This window comes from Amphiprion ocellaris, chromosome 8, assembly GCF_022539595.1.
Source record: "Amphiprion ocellaris isolate individual 3 ecotype Okinawa chromosome 8, ASM2253959v1, whole genome shotgun sequence".
Classification (NCBI taxonomy): domain Eukaryota; kingdom Metazoa; phylum Chordata; class Actinopteri; family Pomacentridae; genus Amphiprion; species Amphiprion ocellaris.
In genome coordinates, this window is record NC_072773.1 from 7798478 (window position 1) to 7820732 (window position 22255).

The 22255-nt window shown below is 41.7% G+C and overlaps 1 protein-coding gene across 1 annotated transcript; it reads right to left on the reverse strand.

Moving 5' to 3' along the window:
- Nucleotides 1-1000: 1000 nt before the first annotated feature.
- Nucleotides 1001-20323, reverse strand: gpr173 (G protein-coupled receptor 173). The gene is made up of 2 exons (XM_023298557.3): nt 19372-20323; nt 1001-9499 (listed from the first exon to the last, which is right to left on the reverse strand). The coding sequence occupies exon 2, from the start codon at nt 9299-9301 to the stop codon at nt 8117-8119; it is 1185 nt and encodes a 394-aa protein (XP_023154325.1). The 5' UTR covers nt 9302-9499; nt 19372-20323; the 3' UTR covers nt 1001-8116.
- Nucleotides 20324-22255: the final 1932 nt, after the last annotated feature.

Genomic DNA, 22255 nt, shown 5'->3' on the forward strand with positions numbered 1-22255 from the left:
TATGGCTAAATTGTGGCCTACAGATGTCCAAAGGTTGGAGCTTCTGTAAATATATAGTGTAAAAGAATAGAATAGAATCAATGATCCTATCATTGGGTTATAAATAAATACAAGGTAGTAGTTAAGTTACTAGTAGGCACTCAGGGCCAGGAGAAGCTGTTTTTCAGATACACCAATGCGTACAAATCTTATTGAGCATGATACTGATGTGGCTGATATTCCTCCAATCAAACAGCAGTTTTATTGTTTTGCTGTTGATAACTGCAAAATATTGGAGTTGAGTTTAAATACACGCTGGATAGTCATCATTATCACACTGTCTGGACCTATGCGCCTACTAGCAACTTAATTACTACTTTGTATTTATTTATAATCTGCTGACATGATTATGGAATAATTTCATTTCACAATATACAATGACAATAAAAATAATTCTAATCTATCCTGTTATCAAAGTTTAAAAACAAATTATGCACACATTTCACTTATCCTGTCCACAATTTTGAAAAAACAAAAAACAGTCAAGATTTTTGGAGCTTCATATCAGCTTGTCTAGCTGCATATCATTATTCATGGTAAACGGAACCTATGATGAAAGTATTTCTTTCAGTATTTTTTCCTAACCCAAGCATTAGTAGCCTATATGCCTCCATACAGACATTGAAGGTATCGGGTAGCAGTCCCTATCACAACAGAAAATACCTCTGGCAGTCAGCATCTAACACTTGTTAAATGTATCTATTACTTGTAACCAAAACATGTATAGTATGAAAAAAACTGTGACCAGTGGTGCAGAAAAGGTGTCGAACAAAGAAAAAGGCTTTCCTGGCTGAGGCCACAAAGTCTGCTAAGGTATAACAGATTAAATTAGGCAGTCTGAAGATGATGATGAGGATAGTGGTAAAGAGGCAGAAAGAGATTAGGAAGCAGGTGCTTTGTCATACCTATTTGCTCTGCGCTGTGTACTACCTAAATGAACAAAATGTTGCGCTGTCAATGCCCAAGTCCTGCTGCAGGTGTATTCATTTCCAAGGTTTAACTGTTAGACTCAGTGCACAAATGTTCAGAGAAATTTACACAAAAAAATTGCATGCATTAATGCAGAAAATAAACATTTGTTAATTTTTGCTACAAACTCTTTTTTTGCATTATAGCCTCCAGCAGTGGTTCCCAACCTGGGGTCCGCACCCCCCCAGGGGGTGCGCCAGAGATCTGAGGAGGGGCACGAAGCTTTGTCTGCTCTGAGGCTGTGATGCGCTGGGGCTGGGGTGCAGCTTATAGGGGGGGCTCCAAGCCAAACAGGTTGGGAACCACTGGCCTACAGGACATGCAATATTAATAGCTGGGTGAACCAGCACAGACCTAATTAGAGGTGCACTATTAATACACATTCGTCATTCATATGATCAGGTTGGACTTTGTTCCAAGTTATTTATTGTTGTCTTACAAGATATAAATTGAATGGCAAGTATGTTGCATTATTTGAAACAGTTCTGATAATAAAAACAGCTATTAAGTCAAGTTAGGCATCAGATTATCAGTATATCATAATATATTTATCAATACTTACAGTAATTAAACTTCTAAATTTTGCTGTCTGTACACACAAACATCAGGAGAAAAACCTTGGAAAGTTAATTTAATCATTTTACGTTTAAGTCGATGATTTCTTAATGAATAAATATGTGTCAATTAAAATTTAGTGTATGAGTCAGCAAAGTGACAGGCTGGTTTTGTTGTGGTTGTTGACAGTGCTCCCCTGCCGTGCCATCACATCACACTTCAGATCCTTGGCACCAAATGTTCTCACTCTGATGCCTCAGGATGTGACAGTAGAACTCAGTGTTGACTGCTTGACCCTGAGTGACGAATACACAGTGCATAACCCCTTGAATGTCAAGAAAAATGATAAGCATGCTTTTGGCGTATTCCTGACCTGACCAGTTATGCAGACTGTGAGCCCTTCTACTAAAAACTGCCGTTTGTTCTGTGGGTCGTAGCAGTGGATCCACCTCTCATCATGGATGATAATCTTTGACCTGGCGATTGAGTCATCCCAGGCATGTTGATGGAGATTTTTGAAGACTTTGACCTCCTTTAGGTCCGTGGTGAAATCGCAAATAGAAACCTACAAGCAGTCACAAAAATGCATGCAACACAGGTCCCAATCTAGATCTTGTATTAAAAGCAGGCACATGGCCTTGGTGTGCTCAGTTTGTGCATAACAGGACCACACTCAACTTGCAGATTGCAACTCGTAATAGTGCTGATTTTTTCTCTTCTTAAACTAGCTTGACACTAAGTTCCTAATGCTGCTTTAATACAGCAGAAAAGATTCATGCTCTGCAAATTTCTGATGTGCCCAGGCCATTATAGAGCCAGTATTTGAGACAAGCCTTTCAGGGTAATTCCAATTTATTGCTCCCTACTTACTAAGTAAATAGAAATTTAATTTCTATGGACTACTTCTTAGTTTCTAAGAATGGCAACATTATTACAACAAAACACAAACAGTGAGAAGATCAGTCAGGTTAGAAATATACACCTTATCCAGGTTAACCACAACCACTTATTTGAAGATCAAATGTACATGTGAGTCTACCACAAACATCAGCAATAATCCTTCGCTGATGTGGAAAAAACTTTTTGCACATTACTTAAGTAAATTGGGTCAAAGCTGAAACAGGAGGGTCTATAAACGGTCATCATTGTGTGGTTCAACTTTGCATTTTCCCTCCACGCAATTTTTGCAAAACCTGTCTGATCATCTGACGATTCATGTATCCTGATACTCTAGGCTTTCCAAGATCTATGTAATTACATGGGACAGCGCATTGTTATTATTACTGGCCCAAGCAGAAGGATTTACATTTTTAAGGCCTGTGATTCTGGAAAAAGAGTGTTGATATTTAGATAGTGAGCATATTTAGATAGCTAGCATGGGTCAGGTTTAGGATCACTCTTGGTAACACTGCATTCCCCCCCTTTGTGTATGCACAGGACACACTAGAATAGCGTCACATCGATCGGCTTCAACCACTTTGTTTTCCTTTTACAGAGCCTGGATATTTTTATAGAACATAAGAATAATAATAATGGATTAGATTTATATAGCCCTTTTCAAGGCACTCAAAGCGCTTCACAATGAGTCCATTATTCATTCACTCACACATTCTCACTCTGGTGGTGGCAAACTACATTTGTAGCCACAGCTGCCTTGGGGCAGACTGACAGAAGCGTGGCTGACAATCCACGCCTCCGGCCTCCGACCACCACCAACATTCATACTCCAGTGTGATTAGCTGCACTGGAGGCAAGGTGGGTAAAGTGTCTTGCCCAAGGATCACAACAGCACATGACTAGGACAGAGCGGGAATCGAACCGCTGACCCTTCAACCATTGGATGACCCGCTCTGAGCCACAGCCGCCCCCGAACATACACCAGCAGACTATGAGGAGAAATTTGCTGAACAGAATAGAAAAACTGTATACATTAGAATCACTTACTCTACTATTAAAGAGAAGAACCATTTGATTTTAATGTGAAACTGGCAGGTGTTTGCATATGCAATTCTTGATTATCTATCATCATGAAAATTATAGTTTGGCATCCTTTATTTTTTATGTGTTAATAATAAACATTCAGTAAGAGGTGACTGTAAGTAACCACATTTGGCCTGTGATGCTTTATCTGAAATAGTTTTGCCTCCATTTTCCTTCAGTATGTACAAAACAAATCCATTCCAATTAATAATAATCTATTAAATGTTTAAAAAAGGGGCGTAGCGTAAACTTCATTGGTTTGAAATCACATTCACCTCAGGAAAATGATCAACATGAGAAATACCGAGGAAAACATTTTCACGAATTATATCTTGGATCAGTATTTTACCTCCCACTTGTCTGTTTTCTCAATGTGACCATCAGTTTACACACACACCTGTTCACACCTGCTAATACAAACACACTTGCACACGTATGCATACACACACACACACACACACACACACACACACACACACACACACACACACACGCGCACGCGCACGCATACACAATAAAAATATGATCAGGAGCTTTTCCATTGCATTTCAAAGATAGATTGCTGTCAATATAATACACACTAAATAGTACAGAGGTCACAGTAAATTTACAAAAGATAATTTGCCTGAGGCAACTAAAAAAGCACGTTCAGGCCTCTCCAGCATTAGCCATAATCCACATTTTTCTCTAGCTTCGTCTCAAGGATGGAAATGGAAAGTGCAGTCATTTACCTTCATCCCTCAGGTTGATATCTCAGAGAAAATCAACTGAGAAACAGTTCCACAAAAGTCCAGAGCGGTGTTCATTCACATAATCAGTCACAACAGAAAAGTCACTTCTGTTTTGAATGCGCTCCCTTCTCCCCTTCATTTGCTCACACGGTTTCACTAGCTTTTGATGGAAAAAGCTAACGGTCTTCCAAACATCACTAGTTCCACAGTGTTCTGTTTCCTTTTGAATGAAAGCGCATAAAGAAGAAACACGTGTCTTCTCTTTGTTGCATTGGTTTTACGTTTGTATGGAGTAAGGCCATAATTCTGAAAACAAAATCAAGATTAGCCATTCTCTGTGGCATGCTGTTGTTTGGTATGCCACATATGCCATGGCAGAGACAAAGGGGCAGCTCAAACCCCACACACACTATTTGCCCTCAGTCTTGGGAACTGAGTCATGTTTTCAGACATTCACTGGCAAATTACAATCTCTGTGCCCTGCCTTCTCCTTCCACCTGAACTCCACATTACAGTTCATTTTAAGAGAGAAACTAAAAAGAAGCACAGTTTAATCAATTTACCTAGATTTGTGCAAAAACAAAGCAGTAGATGTGTCTTCCACTGCACCCTCGTCCCTTTAGTACTTTGTGTAATGACAATGTCACAATGATGATTTAAGTTGAAATTTACCTCGGCTCTACTGTATGATAAAACAACATCAACTCACAGTTTTCTTATTTCATCTTTCCTGAAAGGAATTGCAAAATTGACATCTTGTGATGCAGGAAAAATTGCAGGCTGTCTGGGTGTTAGTTAAGTCAGTCCTCTGACTCCTGTGTTATAATGTTGATTTAGGTTTTATGGGTGTGATGTAGTAAGTCAAACTGTTGAATTCATCTCATAATTTTGACCTTAAATGTGATAATTTAAACATACTGTAAACAAATGGTCAGAAATGAGCAGATAGCTGCCAGATCTGGGCAGAGCTCATTTTCCTGCAGTATTGCCAAGGTATTGAGCACCTTTACGGCTGCTGAAGTAACAAAAGAATCCTGATGGAACATGGATGTGGATGAGGGGAGTTATACAGTGTTTAGTGGCCAGCCCCTTCTTGTTGTGGCCTAAAGCTCCTTTCTGGTGCAGAGGAGAGAGCCTGGCCTGTGCTTTGGTTGTATATCTTCACATTTTCTTTGATATTTACTGTTTTTCACATGGAGCAGTTGTGGCTTTGAAAGAAAACATCTTTTGACAAGATACCTCAGCACTAGATACAGTTACATAGTCCCTCTAGAAAAGATTTGCCTCAGCAGCTCTCTTCTATTAAAATGTCTTATAGATATAACTTATAATTTCTCCTTAAGAAAAACCCTAAGCAAACAAAGCTTTGTCAGTAAACTTGAAAAGAATTAATTACTGTATGTTTTCTGTTGCATGAGTGACAAACAACAAGCTGATGCTTTAGGGTAACATCACTGCCACAGATGGAAGTTTACTTTCCCTCATTGACAAACAGAATGAAAATGTGCCAAGAAGAGTGTTTGGAGACCAAAAGATCCTGCAGAGACTTTCCCCTGTCTGTTGTGATACCACATCCTTTCTTCACATGCTGACATTTACTTTGCAGCACCTGTTTTACTTTGGTTTATTATTCCATCAACATGGTTCGCTCCTTCAGCCTAGTGCAGCTCCTGTTTCTCTGATTTTTAACAGTTTTCAGTTTCTGTTGGACTGAAATTACTCAGATGTGTGCAAAATCACTCCCTTATTTGCTCACTTATACACCATGAACACTCTGTGGCAAGTTGGCAAGTTGGCAAGCTCACTTCATGCAGAAATCACCATATTTTGTCCATTCACAGACAAGAGAGCTCACATAACGGAAATTTAAGGGAATGACAATGATTAGGGGGCCAGTAACAGCATTTAAAACAGCAGTGGCACTTTATAATACAGCCTATGAGTCAATTTTTTACGTGACTCTTGTTGGTGCTTAATTGTAAGCAAAGTGGAAGATAGAAGACTATGGGGCACAAAAGGACTGGACATTTTAGTGTTAAATATGACAGCCTACAGTGTACCGTACGGGAAAATGTTTGGACAACTTTCTTTTAGTTTACTCATTAAGACATTATTTTGGTGTGTAAGAATAATCTAAAAATGATGGGAACTCTCACAGCAACACGACTGGGATTTACTATCAGGTGTCAGTACTTGTCAATTAAGACAGAATTCAGGAAAAAATGTTGCTGTGCCATCACATATCTCTTTAAAAAGTCTACTTATTTGTTATTTGGCACCCAAAGCTAATTTCTCTAACTATCTTGCAGAATTCTGACAGTTTTATTTGTTTTCAGGAGTAGATTTTTTCTGTGTTAGCCATTGTGAAGCCATTTCAAGGGTTCAGTATCTCCAGAAATTTAACTCCCACAGTCATGGAATTTGGTGACAGAAACATTTTTCCAGTGGATCCAAACCTACTACTTACCACAGAACATTTATTCACGTAGGCATGTTGGATTAACACTGCAGCATTACACTGAAGGTATGTCAGCATAGAGAACAATTAAGCTGTGTACTTAAGAACATGCCTTTCTATGGTATGTTAATTACTCTGATAATTACACAATAACAATTAACAAGATACATGTAATGTTAGCCATTTTCTCCCTATCCATCTTTAATTATACAATAAAAACATATCATTATCCCCCAAGTTCAGTGTTGTTCTCAAGTACTGTATCCTGTCAATACCATCAACTTACAAATATGCACGAGTACTTCTACTTTCCTCTGAAAAGATAAGTTGTTATTTTTTAATGTTCCTTTATTCCACCTACATTTGAGCATCAACTGTATTACAAACTGTCAGTACTGTTAAATGCTGCGGTTACAGGGCCTTTAGTAAATTTATCAACTCACCACAGAAAAAGTATAGTGTTCATGATGTCAACTATACCTTCCAGCAGGAACCAGTCAGTACATCGTAAGTACCTGATTCATACAACTCAACTACAGTGTAAACAATTGTAAATAAGAACAAATAAACAAAAAACAGGCATTTACAACATTCACACATGAATTATTTCATGCTTCTTTTCATGCCAGAATGTGACAGAATGCGTTTCAGTTAAAACTGACTCTTGACTTGAAAACTGGACACACCTCTGATTTTGAGATGATGGATTTAAAAAACAACAACAGTGAATGAACAGGAATACCTTTGGATGGAGTGTAATGTCAGAAGCTCATGGACTCCAAGAACTATACGTTTTTAGATTATGTTGTCAAGTATTCAAATTTGGACATTAAACAGGTGAGAGACCATGAACAGAAAAGTTGCTGGTTTGAATCTGCTTGAGGGTGATTCTTGCATCTCTCCCTTGCTTGCTCTCTTCCTATAGTCGTTCCACTGTTGCTGTACAAATAACATTATCTGGCTTTGCAAACTAATCCAGCATGTTGAGGTTAATGAAATTTAAATTTAGACTAAAAGTTGCCTATTTATCCTTAAGGATTTTTTTGTCTCCTAAACAACTGGAACATCCTTTATTTTCAGTACTTTTCTAACGGGCCATTTCCAGATTCTTCGAGAAGCAGCTTATGTAGTTTGTTGGTGGCTATTTTTCTGGCTTGGTTTCCACAGTGACTGCATTATTACTTGCATGTTTTGCTATAAATGGGTTGGCAGATGAAAGTACATGCTTACCATTCCAGTGTTTTTACCACTAAACTTGCTAGTTTACACCCACTGCTTAAAAGTAGCTTGCATTGCATCAAATGCCACAATAACTCAAGCAAACACAATATACATCTGTTGGTTGCTCGCTCGTTTTTCTTCATCTTCAGGTCATCATCTCTGGTTACATGACACAATAAGGCTCTCGCGGCAGATGAGGTTTAGTCCTACAGCAGGCTGGTAGGTGGGAAAGGAGCCCTTTCTTCAAGTCTTTGTTAAGGAAGAAACAGACAATAGGGTTGACTCCAGCTTGGGCAAAACTCATCCACACAGTGGTGGAGAGGTACCGGTGTGGTATTGTGCAAGCCTTGACGAACACCCTCCAATAGCAAGCCACTATGTAGGGAGACCAGAGCACCAGGAACAGCAGTGTGATCACGTAGAACATCCTGCCAAGCTGCTTCTCCGCTTTGAACTCCTCCATAGCCAACAGGCGTCGGTTCTGGTTGTGCAAGTTCTGCCGGATTCCCAGCAGAGTGGGCGGCATTGGGCCCCTACCAAAGCCTGCAATCCAGTTGGCTGCTGCTTGGCCTGTAGCCCCTGGCCCATGGAAGGTCCAGTTCTGACTGATAGCTGGCACCATCTGGACTGGCTTCATCTTGCGATGCTTATACTCAAAGAGGAGTAACTTCATGTAGACAACATGTGTGGCTAGAATTAGCACAGCCAGCATTAGCATGAAGCCAAGTGTATCATTAGCCTTGAAGTAGCGATGTTCAAAAATGCACTGGTCCTCCTCACGAATGAATTTGTAGGTTCCCACATCAAAAACAGGAGGGAAAGCCATCGCCACAGACAGTGTCCACACCATGCACACCACTGCCACACATGTCCAGAATGTCATGCGCTTTGAGTAAAAGCGGTGGTGTGCAATGGCCATGTAGCGTGTTACGCTGATACAGAAAAGCATGAAAGCTGCATGAAAGCAGAAGAGCACTGCCATAAAAGCTACCACTTTGCAGCTCAGCACACTGTAGGTCCATGCTGAACCATTCTTTATAGACACCAGGACAAAGGGGAAGCAGATTGCTGAGCGAATGGTGTCTGCCAGGCACAGGTCCAGTAAGAAGTAGTAAGGTGCCTTGTGTAGAGTCCGGTCCCGCAGCACAAGCAGAGACACCACCAGGTTGCCAACTAGGCTGATACAGATGATCAGCCCCAGAAGCACCAGTTTAATATAGGTAGAGACAGCTGAGGAAGAACTCTCTGCAACCATACCTCCTGCAGTAGCCACCAGTGCTGCCATGGGCCCTGAAGGCCCTTCACTAGTCTCATTTCCATTCGCCATTCCGAATGCCCCCCCACCCATACTACCTTTTCTTCAAACACCAAAGCCACCACTCCTCCACCGCCTCCCCCGTCTGCTAGCTGTTCCTTCGTCCTCGTGGTTGCTTCTTTTCTGCAGTTCACAAGGAACAGGGACACTCCAATCCACATTGCCCCATTTCGAGCAAGGCTCTTTTGTAGGTGCACTTTTTCGTTTCGCCTAGTAATCCTCGCTGGGAGCCTGAAAGCATTCAGAAAAGATAAGGAATTAGGTGTCTGATTATGTCTTTGAAGAATCATTTCAGTCAGTGACGTACTACTACATCAGCTCAAACACACTAGCAAACACGGAAACAGACAGTCACACTGAAGTATTCTTGCCGTTTATTGATTTGGCTTCTTTTTCTCGAATAAGGAAACCTTAAGGGAAAAGGAAATCTGGCTCCAGAGAATGTCAAATTCCAGGCTGATAGTAATCACTGAAAATGTATGTACATTTTTTTTTTTTTTTTTATTGAAAGTGGTAGTGAGCTACAAGGCAACTGGGAGCAATTTAAAGTTCAGTGTCTGAGATACACTTTAAAATTTACACAGTTCAGGACTGAACCTCTAACTCTGGTGCTAGTGAAGGTATGTCCTAACCCCCTGCATCAAAGCCACTAGAGATAATGTGTAGGCAACAATCACTGTGATTGGTCAGCATAGCTATGCCAAAGAATTTTTGAGTGGTGTGACTGCACTGGATCTTGCAATGCAGGTTTCTTTTTAAGCCAACATATTTAAAAGCAAATATCTGGTCGGTGCAGTGAGAAGATCCCATAAAACATAAATCGCAATTCAGTCCTGGCATATGGTCTCAGGTCCCCGATAATGGTGTCCCAAATCCAGAGCAAGCCTGCAAGACTATTTTACTATTCCAGTTGATGAAGCATTCCTGTGCTCTCCATACTCGTTTTACAATAATGCAGGAGTTTGACAATATAGCCCTTTTTTGGACATGGGATGCCTAATATTGCTGTATCTTCAGTCTGTTAAAGTGAGGACATTCTGTCATTCTTCATTCAACATGCCCATGACTGTGAGACCACAGTATGTGCGTCATGCTTAAAGGGGAAGTGAAGCACTCAGCCAAGTTAGGATAATTCACTACATGTATTTCCACTCAGAAGGTACATGACAAACACAAAACATTTCAGTGTAAAAATAGAAAAAGAAGTTTCTTTTCTGTCTCCTCTCCAAAGGGCGCTGCCATCTTGGAGCAGGACAGTCGGTGATGTCACGGTGTTCGTTAGCTCTGCCGGTTTAGAGACAAGATAGTAAAAGACATACAGTGAAAGACAGATTGTGGACAATAGAGACAGTAACACAAAAAAGAATTTTATAGGGCTAAAGCCATGAAACAGTCCACTTTCATAAACTGCTACTCAAACGTAGATCAATACTGATGCACTGCAAGCTAACTGAACAGAAAAAGCCCTCCAATGGGATCAGAATCCAGGGTTTGTAGTTAACACCTGTTAAGTAGTTAAGACCTATATTCACTGACATCTGTCACAGACACAGAGCTGTTTGATAAGAACATCATCACCGGCAGCAATAAAGTTCAACACAACACCTCTGTGAATGTCTCTTACTGAACATGTTTCACTCTGAACACCTGATTTCCTCTCACCTACAGATTTCCATTGCATCTTTACAGGATTGGGGTTACCCAATGGGAGCTTGGCTATACAATATAGCAGCCAAAATAGAATAGAATGTCTTTATTGTCATTGTACATGTACAACAAAGCTAAAAGTCCTATTGTAGGTGTTGTAAAACAGTTAAAAGCCTGGGGTAAAGAATTTAAACACTAGAATAAAATACAAAAGAAATATAATTAAAAGAACAAAGTGCCTAAAGTGCCCTGGAGTGCAACTGAGAAAAATAGCCCAAAAAAATACATTTCATCCACACATAAACAACCATCAGTCATTTCACATCATCAAATTATTGCACATGTATAATTGTTATTGCACATATTTTGTGTTAATATTTGATATTGTTTAGAGCAATTATGGCTCTTGCATAAAAAATATTTTTTAGTCTGTTTGTTCTGGCCTTTAATGTCCTGAAACGTCTGCCAAAGGGTAACAGTTCAAAGTGTGAATGACCAGGATGGGTTGGATCCCTGAGAATCGACTGTGCCTTCCTGAGGCAGTGGGAGCTGTAGAGTTCCTCAAGGTATGGGAGGAGGCAGCCGGTGACCCTCTGGGCCGTGGTGACAACTCTTCCTATCTGTAGCAGTGGAGCTGGAAAACCACGCACGGATACAGTACATTAGAATGCTCTCGATTGAGCATCGAAAAAAGGACACAAGCAGATTCTGAGAGAGGTTGTTGTTCCTGAGAGTTCTCAGAAAACAAGAGTCTCTGCTGTGCCTTTTTGATGATGGCTCTAGTGTTGGTGTTGTCTTCCTCAATGTGCATGCCCAGGAACTGGAAGTTGGAGACTCTCTACACACAGTCCCCACCACTGTACATGGACTGAATATCTGTAGTCCTCCTCCTGAAATCTAGGACGATCTTCATCGGCATAGTGGTGTTTGGGATGAAGTTATTGTCTGTGCACCACACTGACAGCTGCTCCACCTCATCCTAGCATACAGACTCGTCCCCACCTATGATGAGCCCCATCATCAGAAAACTTTCTGATGCTGTTGCTGAGGTGTGGTGGAGGTGCAGTCATGCGTGTAGAGGGTATAGAGTAGGGGGCTCAGCACACAGAGCTCAGGGGAGCCGGTGCTGAGGCTGATGGCTGGGGAGACATGGGATCCTGCTCTCACCCTCTGGGACCGATCACTCAAGAAGTCCCTGATCCAGTGGCAGACAGAGTCAGATGATCCCAGGTCACACAGTTTTAACACCAGTGTGTTGGGGAGGATTGTATTAAATGCTGAACCAAAGTGCACAAAGACAAGCCATGCATAGCTCCCCTGTTGTCCCAAGTGGGACAGAGCAGTGTGCAGAGCTGTGGCTATGGCGTTCTCCGTGGACCTGATAGCCCTGTAGGTGAACTGGTGAGGGTCAAAACCAGGGTGAAGGCTGGAGGTGAACTTGTTCCGGACAAATTTCTCAAAGCACTTCATGATGATGGGTGTCAGTGCCGCTGGAAGGTAATCGTTAAGCTGCTAATGGAGTTTTTTCTTGGGGAGTGGGAGAATAACGGAGGACTTCAGGCAACAGGGGTGTGACTCGGGGACTTGTTAAAAATCTGGGTGAACACTCCAGCCAGCTGAGCTGCACAGGTCTTCAGCACCTGTCCAGAGACACCATCAGGACCCACAGCTTTCCTTGGGTTCACAGCGCCAATCGTGCACCTCAGCTGGTACTCCTCCACTGTGGGAGTGTTGCTGCCAAAGGCTAGTGGATTTGTTGAGGCCATCTCTAGTGATGGCACCTCAATGCAAGCAAAGAGGTGGTTCAGTTGCTCCGCCAGCTAGACGCCACCATCTTCAGCTAACAGGCTGCTGGATCTGTAGTTTGTTATAGGCTGGACCCCTCATGACACTTGTCTGGAGTTGTTGATCTTGAAACAATCCTCTACCTTCCTCTTAAAAGCAGCTTTTTCATCTCTAATTCCTCTCCTCAAGTTGGTTCTGGCAGTGCTGTACAGCTCCCTGTCACCAGATCTGAAGACGGTGTTCCTCTTCCTCAGCAGGCACTGCACCTCTTTTGTCATCCAGGGCTTTCTGTTAGGATAAACCCAGATGCATCTGTCCACAGTAGTGATGTCTGTGCAGAACTTTATGTAATCCAAAACTGCTGTTGTATGTTCAAACACAGACCAATTTGTTATCTCAAAGCAGTCCTGCAGTTGGGCACGATTGTCATAAAAAAAAAAAAAAAAGAACTACAATTATTCTAGACATCCATCCATTCACTATCTATACACCACTTAATTCTCATTAATGTCACGTTTGGCTGGAGCCTATCCCAGCTGACTTAAGGCTGGGTTATGCTTTCCGCACGAATGAGCCGCGAACGTGTGTAGCTTTATACTCTGTGCAGCGTCTGCTCCCAAACTGCAGGGGGCAGTGTATTGCAAACACACGTCTACCTAGTCTACTCTAGTACTAAACTAGAGTAGAAGAAGTTTGCCATTGTTTACACCACTTACAACATGGCATTTTACTGAATAGTTGCATTTTCAATTCAATTCAATTTTATTTATACAGCAGCAATTACAGTCAAATTGTCTCAAGACGCTTTACAGAACCCATATGCCTGACCCCCAGAGGAAGCCCTAAGGTGACAGTATTTCAGCAGTTAGTTTTAATTTCACACCATGAATTGTTCATAACCTGGTTGTCACGGTGATCTCTGTGTGATGAATCATATAAGTGCCTATATTTCTGGATCTCAGCTACAAGTAGGTCCTGGTCCTCTGCCATGTTTTTCCGCGTGTCTCGTCCACATGATTAGAAAAATGTGGAGGTGCACGACGCGGAAATTTTCCGCGTGAGAAGGGCCGCTCGAGGGGGCATGGCTACTAAAATTATGTAATTTGTCCACACGGAGCCACACGAGCCTCACGGATGCAGCAAGCATGAAACAAGCTTTAAGGTGAAGGCAGGGAACCCCCTGGACAGGTCACTAGTCTATCGCAGGGCGACATACACAGATAAATAATCACACTCGTGTTCACACCTACAGACAATTTAGAGTTAACAGTTAACCTGAGCATGTTTTGGACTGTGGGAGGAAGCTGCAGAGAAAACCCACACATGCACAGGGAGAACGTGCAAACTCCATGCAGAAAGATCCTGGGCAGGTTGGAACGTGAGCCGGGGATGTTCTAGCTGCAAGCCCATCATTCTAAACACTCACCATCAAAGTATTCTAAATTAATTTCATACCACAAACTACACATGATTCCTCCGTCAGAGCTCAGAGCTGATGTAAACCTCTAAAAAATATTTCATACCAAGACTTTACGCTTTCCAAAGCAATGAATCAAGAGTCCAACTTTAGATAATGCTCAGGTGTTTCCAATTCCATTATTTTGCTCATGTTTATTCCCTTTGCAATGTGTGCAAAAAGCCTTTCAGCTCGCTTTTCCCATTTAAAAAAAAAAAAACAACAAAAAAAAAACCAGAACACCAAGCAGTAAATTAAAGTTACCATTGCACGGTTTCCACATTGTATACTAAACTCAAGTCAGCACAGTGAAGCATTTCTGAACTGCGTTGAACATATTCCTGTTAAAAAGAAGTAAGATGAAGTTGACAGATCAGGTGAGACCACTGTAAACCCCACTGGTGGGCACATTTGACCCACTACGACGTGGAAACTGTGCAACGGTAACTTTAATTTGCTGTCTGACGTTACGATTTTTCATGGGGTTTTTTGTTTGTTTTTTTAATGGCAGCTTTAGTCTGTTGGTCTGGTGAAGAATTAGCTTGCTGGACTCCATTACCTTCTCCTCAATGTAATCTCCCTCAGAAAGTGTTCACTACAAACCCTGGAGTCAGGTCCCATTGAAGGAATTTTTCTTTCTCTTCAGTTAACTTGTAGTGCATCAGTACTGATCTACATTTGAGTAGCAGTATATGAAAGTGGACTGTTTCATGGCTTTTGCCCTTTAAAATGTATTTTTACTTTCACGAGCAATGCATTAGTGGCCTCCGTTTTGTCTTGTGATAATCTGTGGCTCATCTGTTTCTATCTGTCACTGTCTCTATTGTCCACGATCTGTCTTTCACTGTCTGTCTTTTACTATCATGTCTCTAAACCGGCGGCGCTAACAAACACCGTGACATCACTGACCGTCATACACCAAATGGCAGCGCTCTTTGGAGAGTAGACAGAAAAGAAACTGCTTTTTCCTTTTATATGCCAACATTTTTCATGTTTATTATGTACCTTCTGATCAGAGTAGAAATACATGTAGTGAATTATGCTGACTTAATTGAATGCTTCACTTCCCCCTTAACATACATGTCAGATTGGACAGTACATCAAAGACCTATAAAGCATGAGGTCAGAGTTTTTCCTCTACAACATGACATGGTGTGTTCCAGGTGAGTTTTCAGTGTCACTTACTTTTTACCTACTGTGGGTTACAACATCCAATGTTAATATGTAATCTTGAATATATCCATAATGTGAGTGCAAGAAACTCAGACTTTTGTCAAATTGTGTTCAATATCATATATAAATGCTACTGAATTCAACCTAGTGCAACTGTCATTGCATTTTTTATGGAAAAGTGACCAAAGTGTTCATTAAGACATGAAGTCAGCCTGCTCAGATGCTGTCAGATGAACAGAAAGGAGTGCATGTCTGAAATGTTTGGCTTTCTTTTTGGACTGATACACTTTTGCATATTCGTACTCGTGCAAAGTATAACACTGGCCTTACTGTCTTGGTGACTGTAGCATCAAAGCTGAGAGAAATGAAGTATTTGCCTAGATTTGTGCTTCAGGAAATTTAAGGTGGATTACACAGATCTTACTGTTGTGTTGGCTGTTCAGAAAGAAAGAAAAATGGCTATCACTTGACTCACCTGCGGTGGTCCCATCTCATTTAAACACAATATGACAGGATTATACATCATGTTGTCAGAATCAAGGTGATATAGTTGTCATAAACTTTTTAAGCGTTGCTGCTCTTTGGCTTTAAGTGATGAGATTAATTGAGATTGTCATAAATACTGCCGTTGGGTGTGTATACAGCTTAAACGCTGTGCATAATTCTGGAGAGCAATGTCGTGTTACTAACTTGTACATAAGTTTGCTAGATGTGCTTAATGCTGTTTAAGGTAACGAATGCAGCTTCTCTGTATGTCAGGTGGTTACAGAGCTGTCTACAACTTGTGAACAAGTAAATAAAAAGCCCACAGGTTCTTACACACCTCCTGTGGCAGTTCCATTAGTCAGAATGGGCTTATCCTTGTAAAACTCACTCTTTTTGGCAGTAAATGAAACTGTGTAAACACAATGACTGCATAGCAGTTGTCTCCTATTGTTTGCTAAGTACTTAGTTTGTCACACCATGAGAAAACATATTAACCATCCAGACAAATTTGAATTCACGAAAAAAAAGGCAAAGTATATAAAATTATGTTTCAAAATGCTGAAAAAAATTAGAAATGTTTTCTACTGAGAAACAGTGAAGACAATTACTGTCAGCATTCACTAATTGTTAAGACCTAAGTTTGTTTTCATTGGACCAAACAGGTTAGATGAAAATCCAAAACGTGGTGCTGGACTAAGTTATCTACTACAACAAATGAAGCACACAAGGCTCAATAGTGGGCATGCACTGAGGATGATGGAACCAGACATCGGGGGAATGAACGATGAAGGTCGGAGGGGGGAATCATCTTTCTGGGCTCATTTACCGCTAACAGAGTATCTGAGAATCCCAGTTGTCTTGGACACAAGTTTGTTCAACTCCTCGTTGTGAAATGGTCACTGCAGAGGCAGATGCTGCCATCAGTGTAGTTCTTCACCTCATCATTTTTAGAACATTTAAATAAGGAGACAGAGCTGTTTTGACAATTCTAGCATTCAGCAGAGATGTATTAGTATAGCTGGCTGGCAGTGTCCATAATAAGTATTCACTTCCTTTAGAAGTTTTCCCCTTTTATTACTTTTATATGTTGAATCATGTTAAATATAATTTGACTTTTTGACACGAATTAATGAAAAAAGGCTCTTTTTTAAATCAAACTGAGAACACATTTGTACAGAGCAATGTCAAAAATTGAAAATATACAATGTAACATGGGTGATTACTTAAGTACTCACCCCGTTTAAGTCAGTATTTAGTAGGAACACCTTTAGCCACAGTTACTGTACAGCATCAATCCTGTGTGGATAAGCCTCAGAAAACCTTGCACATCTGGACACTGCAGTTTTTCCACATTTTTCCTTTAAAAACTACTCAAGCACCATCAAGGCTGCATGGGAATCATGAGTGAACAGCCCATTTTAAGCCCAGCCACAAATTCTCAATTGGGTTGAGGTCTGGGTTCTGACTCGGCCCCTCCACAACATTCACCTTCTTGCCAAGTGTGGCTCCAGTGTATCTTTAAGCCATAAACCCAAATATGATTTTAAAAAATACCTTCTTGGCATGAATGCACAATTCAGTACTACATAGTCGAGTCTGTTCACGTGTTTTGCAATTATTTTCGGACATGTATAATGTGTTTGGAAACAAATCTAGAAATTACATGCTTACATATTTTAAGTAATGAGACAAGTGGAAATAAAGGTTACTGGACATCAAATTTGTATTAGTTTGTGCAAAAGAACATTTACTGATATGAATATAAGCGATGGAATACTACTATCTGTTGTGGTACTGATTTCAACTGTGGGTAATCAGATGCTGAACCCCAACAAAAACCTACAATCAAGGTATGTGAGGACTGCCAGTCACCCTTTAGGTGAACACAGCTTTAGTCCTCAAGTCTACAGTCCTTTCTCTTGTGTTATGTTCTGTAACCTGTTTGGAATCACAATGGATAAAGAAAATATATCACCTTTTTATGGACCAACTTAATATTTAGGTGTGACAAGAATTGCTGTTCCTGGTCACCGTACCTGTGATGACAGTACTGGGAGCTCTACGCACTAAGAAGAGGCAAAGATGAGAGTATACTTGAAACAACAATTTGATAATCAATAAACATGACATATACAAAATGAGCATCAGGGTCTCTCAAAAACATGTGTTTTCTGTCACAGAACACACTGTATGCAGATTGCGTTTGGGGGTTATTAACAAATATAGCTAACACATTAAACTAAGATGTCAAACGCAGTGAACATTACCTACAAACCATCAACATGCTGGCATTGCTGTTGTGAGCATGCTAGCATACGGATGGTAGGCTTTTAGCTCAAAGCACGACTTTGAAGAAATACGGCCTCACACAGAAGCTATATCATTAGGTGAAACAACCCTTTAATGTGACAGGAGGGGCTGAAATGCTCCTGCTTACAGGTAGACACAGATGAAAGCAAATGACGGGTATGGTGGTGCTGCGTTTTGAAGATAGAAACATGTGTTAAAGAACGCCAGAATGAATAACTGAATGAATCTTTAGGCTGGCACATGCTGGTACAGTCCAAGATCAGTAACCTGTCATATCTGCTGTTCTTTAACAGAAGGACAGCCTTTGGAAATTTCCTTCGAAGAGACCATTTGTTGCTCCTTTAAAGTACAAGCGTGAACACTGAATGATGAATGGAATACAAAGTGTATTGAACAGGTGATATATTTAGCTTTAAACGATAAAACGGATTAAATTAAATGCTTTCATCAACTTTTTTTTTCCCCTGTCATTTTTGGAGTTGCATCCCTCATCGCTCCACAGCCTGAGAGCTTTGGGAAAATAAGGGAGGCTGTGTGTCTTGGAAGGAGGGGCTTTGTGAAGCTGGAAGTTGGTTGGCGGCGGAGGGCAGAGTCACTGTCAAGAACTGGGTAGCAACAGCAGCCCAATACCTCTGGCTTGATGTCGATGGGAGGAGGCGACAAAGCTCACTGGATGAGATGTAGACAGAGTTGGATTCTGACAGCAGGTCCAGCATCAGGCCTCCTCATATGGAGCCTACAGGTCTGCTAAGGACAGGGGAGCCACCAGCTGCTGCAGTCCAGCTTTAAGGAGTGTAGACGGCTTAAGCCCTTACACCACATAGCTTATATCCCTTCAGTAGGAGGCACTATGTTCTCTTGGGGGCACATACACCAAGTGATATTAAATCACCTAGCTGCCCCAGTGCTGAGCTAGGCCTTACAGATGGTCTGAGTCCTGTATTATTTATCATCTACACAACACAGCATCACACTCTCCAGTGTATGCTGCTGTGAGGCATGCATCAAACATTAGAGGTTGCTCAGCATTATGCGACCCTCATTAGATGATCACTGTGTAGATAGAGGCTGAGGCACACAAAAGGCACCGGTCTCAGTGGGCTGCAATAGTCTGGGCCTACAGGAGTCTGCTCGAGAGACGCCAGCAGGGTCTCTGATAAATGGTATGCAGAAGCAATCACAATCACATTTTGCAGACCAGTGACCTGTAGTCAATACAAAATGGTAGTCATGTTGTGCTTCTTACCTGCTGTGAGCTGCTTGTCCTCCAGACTGTGGCAGACTGGACGTCTGTTGCAGTCTACATGAAATACGGGCTCCAGCGATCAACCCGACTGTTCCCTCACAACGAATGCTGGAAACAATTAGTAAATAAGAACAGCAGCAGCTCACGGTGCACAGACAACAAAGACTGAAATCTTTGGAACAACCGTTAGGCGAAGGCTGCTGCAGCTTTCCGTTAAAAGACAGGGGCTTTAAAGAAGTCAAAGCTGCGTTTCCTCTTTTTTCTTGTGCACGTCATGTCTCCGTGCTTTCCACAGGAGCGGCGCCGGTCGCCAGTAAATCCCCAGTCCCACTGTCACCACAGGATGTGGCTTCATCAACATTCACGCAGGCTTTACTGGTGCATCTGGTGTCAACTCGTGACTCTCGTCTCGTCTTCTAAATCGGAGGCAACAGAATCCTATAAAAGCATCAGTAAAGCCCTCTGTGGACGGAGCTGACAGACACCAGCAGACGCCCTATGAAGCGGCTCCTGCTCGTTGTTGTCGGAAACCTGCTCGATCCGCCGCCGCACTTCCTTTCGCATTGTTCCAGTTAAGCTGAAGGAAACCTCGTGTGTGTTCTTCATCAAATACTGTGTCATGTCGACAGAATCCAAAGGCTTGTGCTCAGAAAAGGGTTAGCCTGTTAACGTGCAGAGGCCAGAAAGCCTGAGGGAGGCAGGTTGGGGCTGCGGGAGGACACTGAGGCCGGTTCTCATTCTGTCCCGCAGCCAGCAGGTATCACCAACCGGGGATCTGTGGCGGAACCGAGCGGATGGAAATATCCTTAACGAGATGTCTGCTCCGACGCTCAGATGGCAGCGCAGTATTCAGAGCAGAGAGGCTGGGAAGAAGCGCAAAATCCAGTCGCTGGAACAGCTAACTCCAGCTGGTGTCGGCACTGATTTTTAATCCCATTCCGTAGCATGGCCAGGGGCGGCCGAAGCTTTTCTGAGTTACATGGGCAGAACAGAACCCCCCTTCCACCCCCAGGTCTGCAAAGACAATGAGAATCACACCTTCTGCATTGTTTTATTTGAACTTGTCCGTGATTTGCTCCATTTTATAAATATATAGGGTCAATATATAATTAGCTACAGGATTTTTTAGTAACATACAGTATATTGCCAAAAGTATTCACTCATCTGCCTTGACTTGCATATGAGCCTAAGTGACATCCCATTCCTAATCCATAGGGTTCAATATGATGTCAGTCCACCCTTTGCAGCTATAACAGCTTCAACTCTTTTAGGAAGGCTGTCCTCAAGGTTTAGGAGTCTGTTTATGGGAATTTTTGACCATTCTTCCACAAGCACATTTGTGAGGTCACACACTGATGTTGGACCAGAAGGCCTGGCTCTCAGTCTCCACTCTAATTCATCCCAAAGGTGTTCTATCGGGTTGAGGTCAGGACTCTGTGTAGGCCAGTGAAGTTCATCCACACCAGACTCTGTCATCCATGTCTTTATGGACCTTGCTTTGTGCACTGGTGCACAGTCATGTTGGAAGAGGAAGGGGCCAGCTCCAAACTGTTCCCACAAAGCTGGGAGCATGGAATTGTCCAAAATGTCTTGGTATGCTGAAGCATTCAGAGTTCCTTTCACTGGAACTAAGGGGCCAAGCCCAGCTCCTGAAAAACAAGCCCACACCATAATCCCCCCTCCACCAACCTTTACACTTGGCACAATGCAGTCGGACAAGTATGGTTCTCCTGGCAACTGCCAAACCCAGACTGGTCCATCAGATTGCCAGATGGAGAAGCGCCATTCGTCACTCCAGAGAACACGTCTCCACTGCTCTAGAGTTCAGTGGCAGCGTGCTTTACACCACTGCATCCAACGCTTTGCATTGCACTTGGTGATGTATGGCTTGGATGCAGCTGCTCGACCATGGAAACCCATTCCATGAAGCTCTCTGCTGAAGCACTGTTCTTGAGCTAATCTGAAGGCCACATGAAGTTTAAAGGTCTGTAGCGATTGACTCTGCAGAAAGTTGGCCACCTCTTCGCACTATGCGCCTCAGCATCCACTGACCCCACTCCATCAGTTTATGTGGCCTACCACTTGGTGGCTGAGTTGCTGTCGTTCCCACACACTTCCACTTTCTTATAATACAGCTGACAGTTGACTGTGGAATATTTAGGAGCGAGGAAATGTCACGACTGGATTTGTTGCACAGGTGGCATCCTATCACAGTTCCACGCTGGAATTCACTGAGCTCCAGAGAGCGACCCATTCTTTCACAAATGTTTGTAAAAGCAGTCTGCACGCCTAGGTGCTTGATTTTATACACCTGTGGCCATGGAAGTGATTGGAACACCTGATTCTGATTATTTGGATGGGTGAGCAAATACTTTTGGCAATATAGTGTAGTTGGCATTTTTGCTGTTTACAGGCCTAAAATCCACATGGCTGCCTATAACCAAACACCACATGGTATTTTTAGAGAAAGATTCTTCTAAAATATTAGAGATACAATTGAGTAAAATTGAAATTAAAGTTATTCATAAAGATATTGTAATAAACCGGTTGACGTGTGATAAATCCACATTTGACTCAATTTTATATTAAATAATATATTTTATATTAAATGACTAAGAAAGCCTCGGAGTCATGCCAGTCTTTTCGTCAGGAGGAAATTACATCATGTGGAGCAGGTCATGGTGATCTGAAATTAGCACATTTCCTTGAGAGGTGTTTTTGTAATGGGTAACTTAGTTGAAAGTGATTTCTTGGCCACAGATACAATTTGTTATGTTAGATATAAAATTTGATATATACAAAACAGAAATATCTGTCATGATTATCTCAACTTAATAAAAAGAACACAAAACATTTTTTGAATAAGTTCATTTTATTATTGTTT

Excerpts from the sequence above, each read along its gene's own strand:
- gpr173 (XM_023298557.3), bottom strand. The coding sequence starts at position 9,301 with ATGGGTGGGGGGGCATTCGGAATGGCGAATGGAAATGAGACTAGTGAA.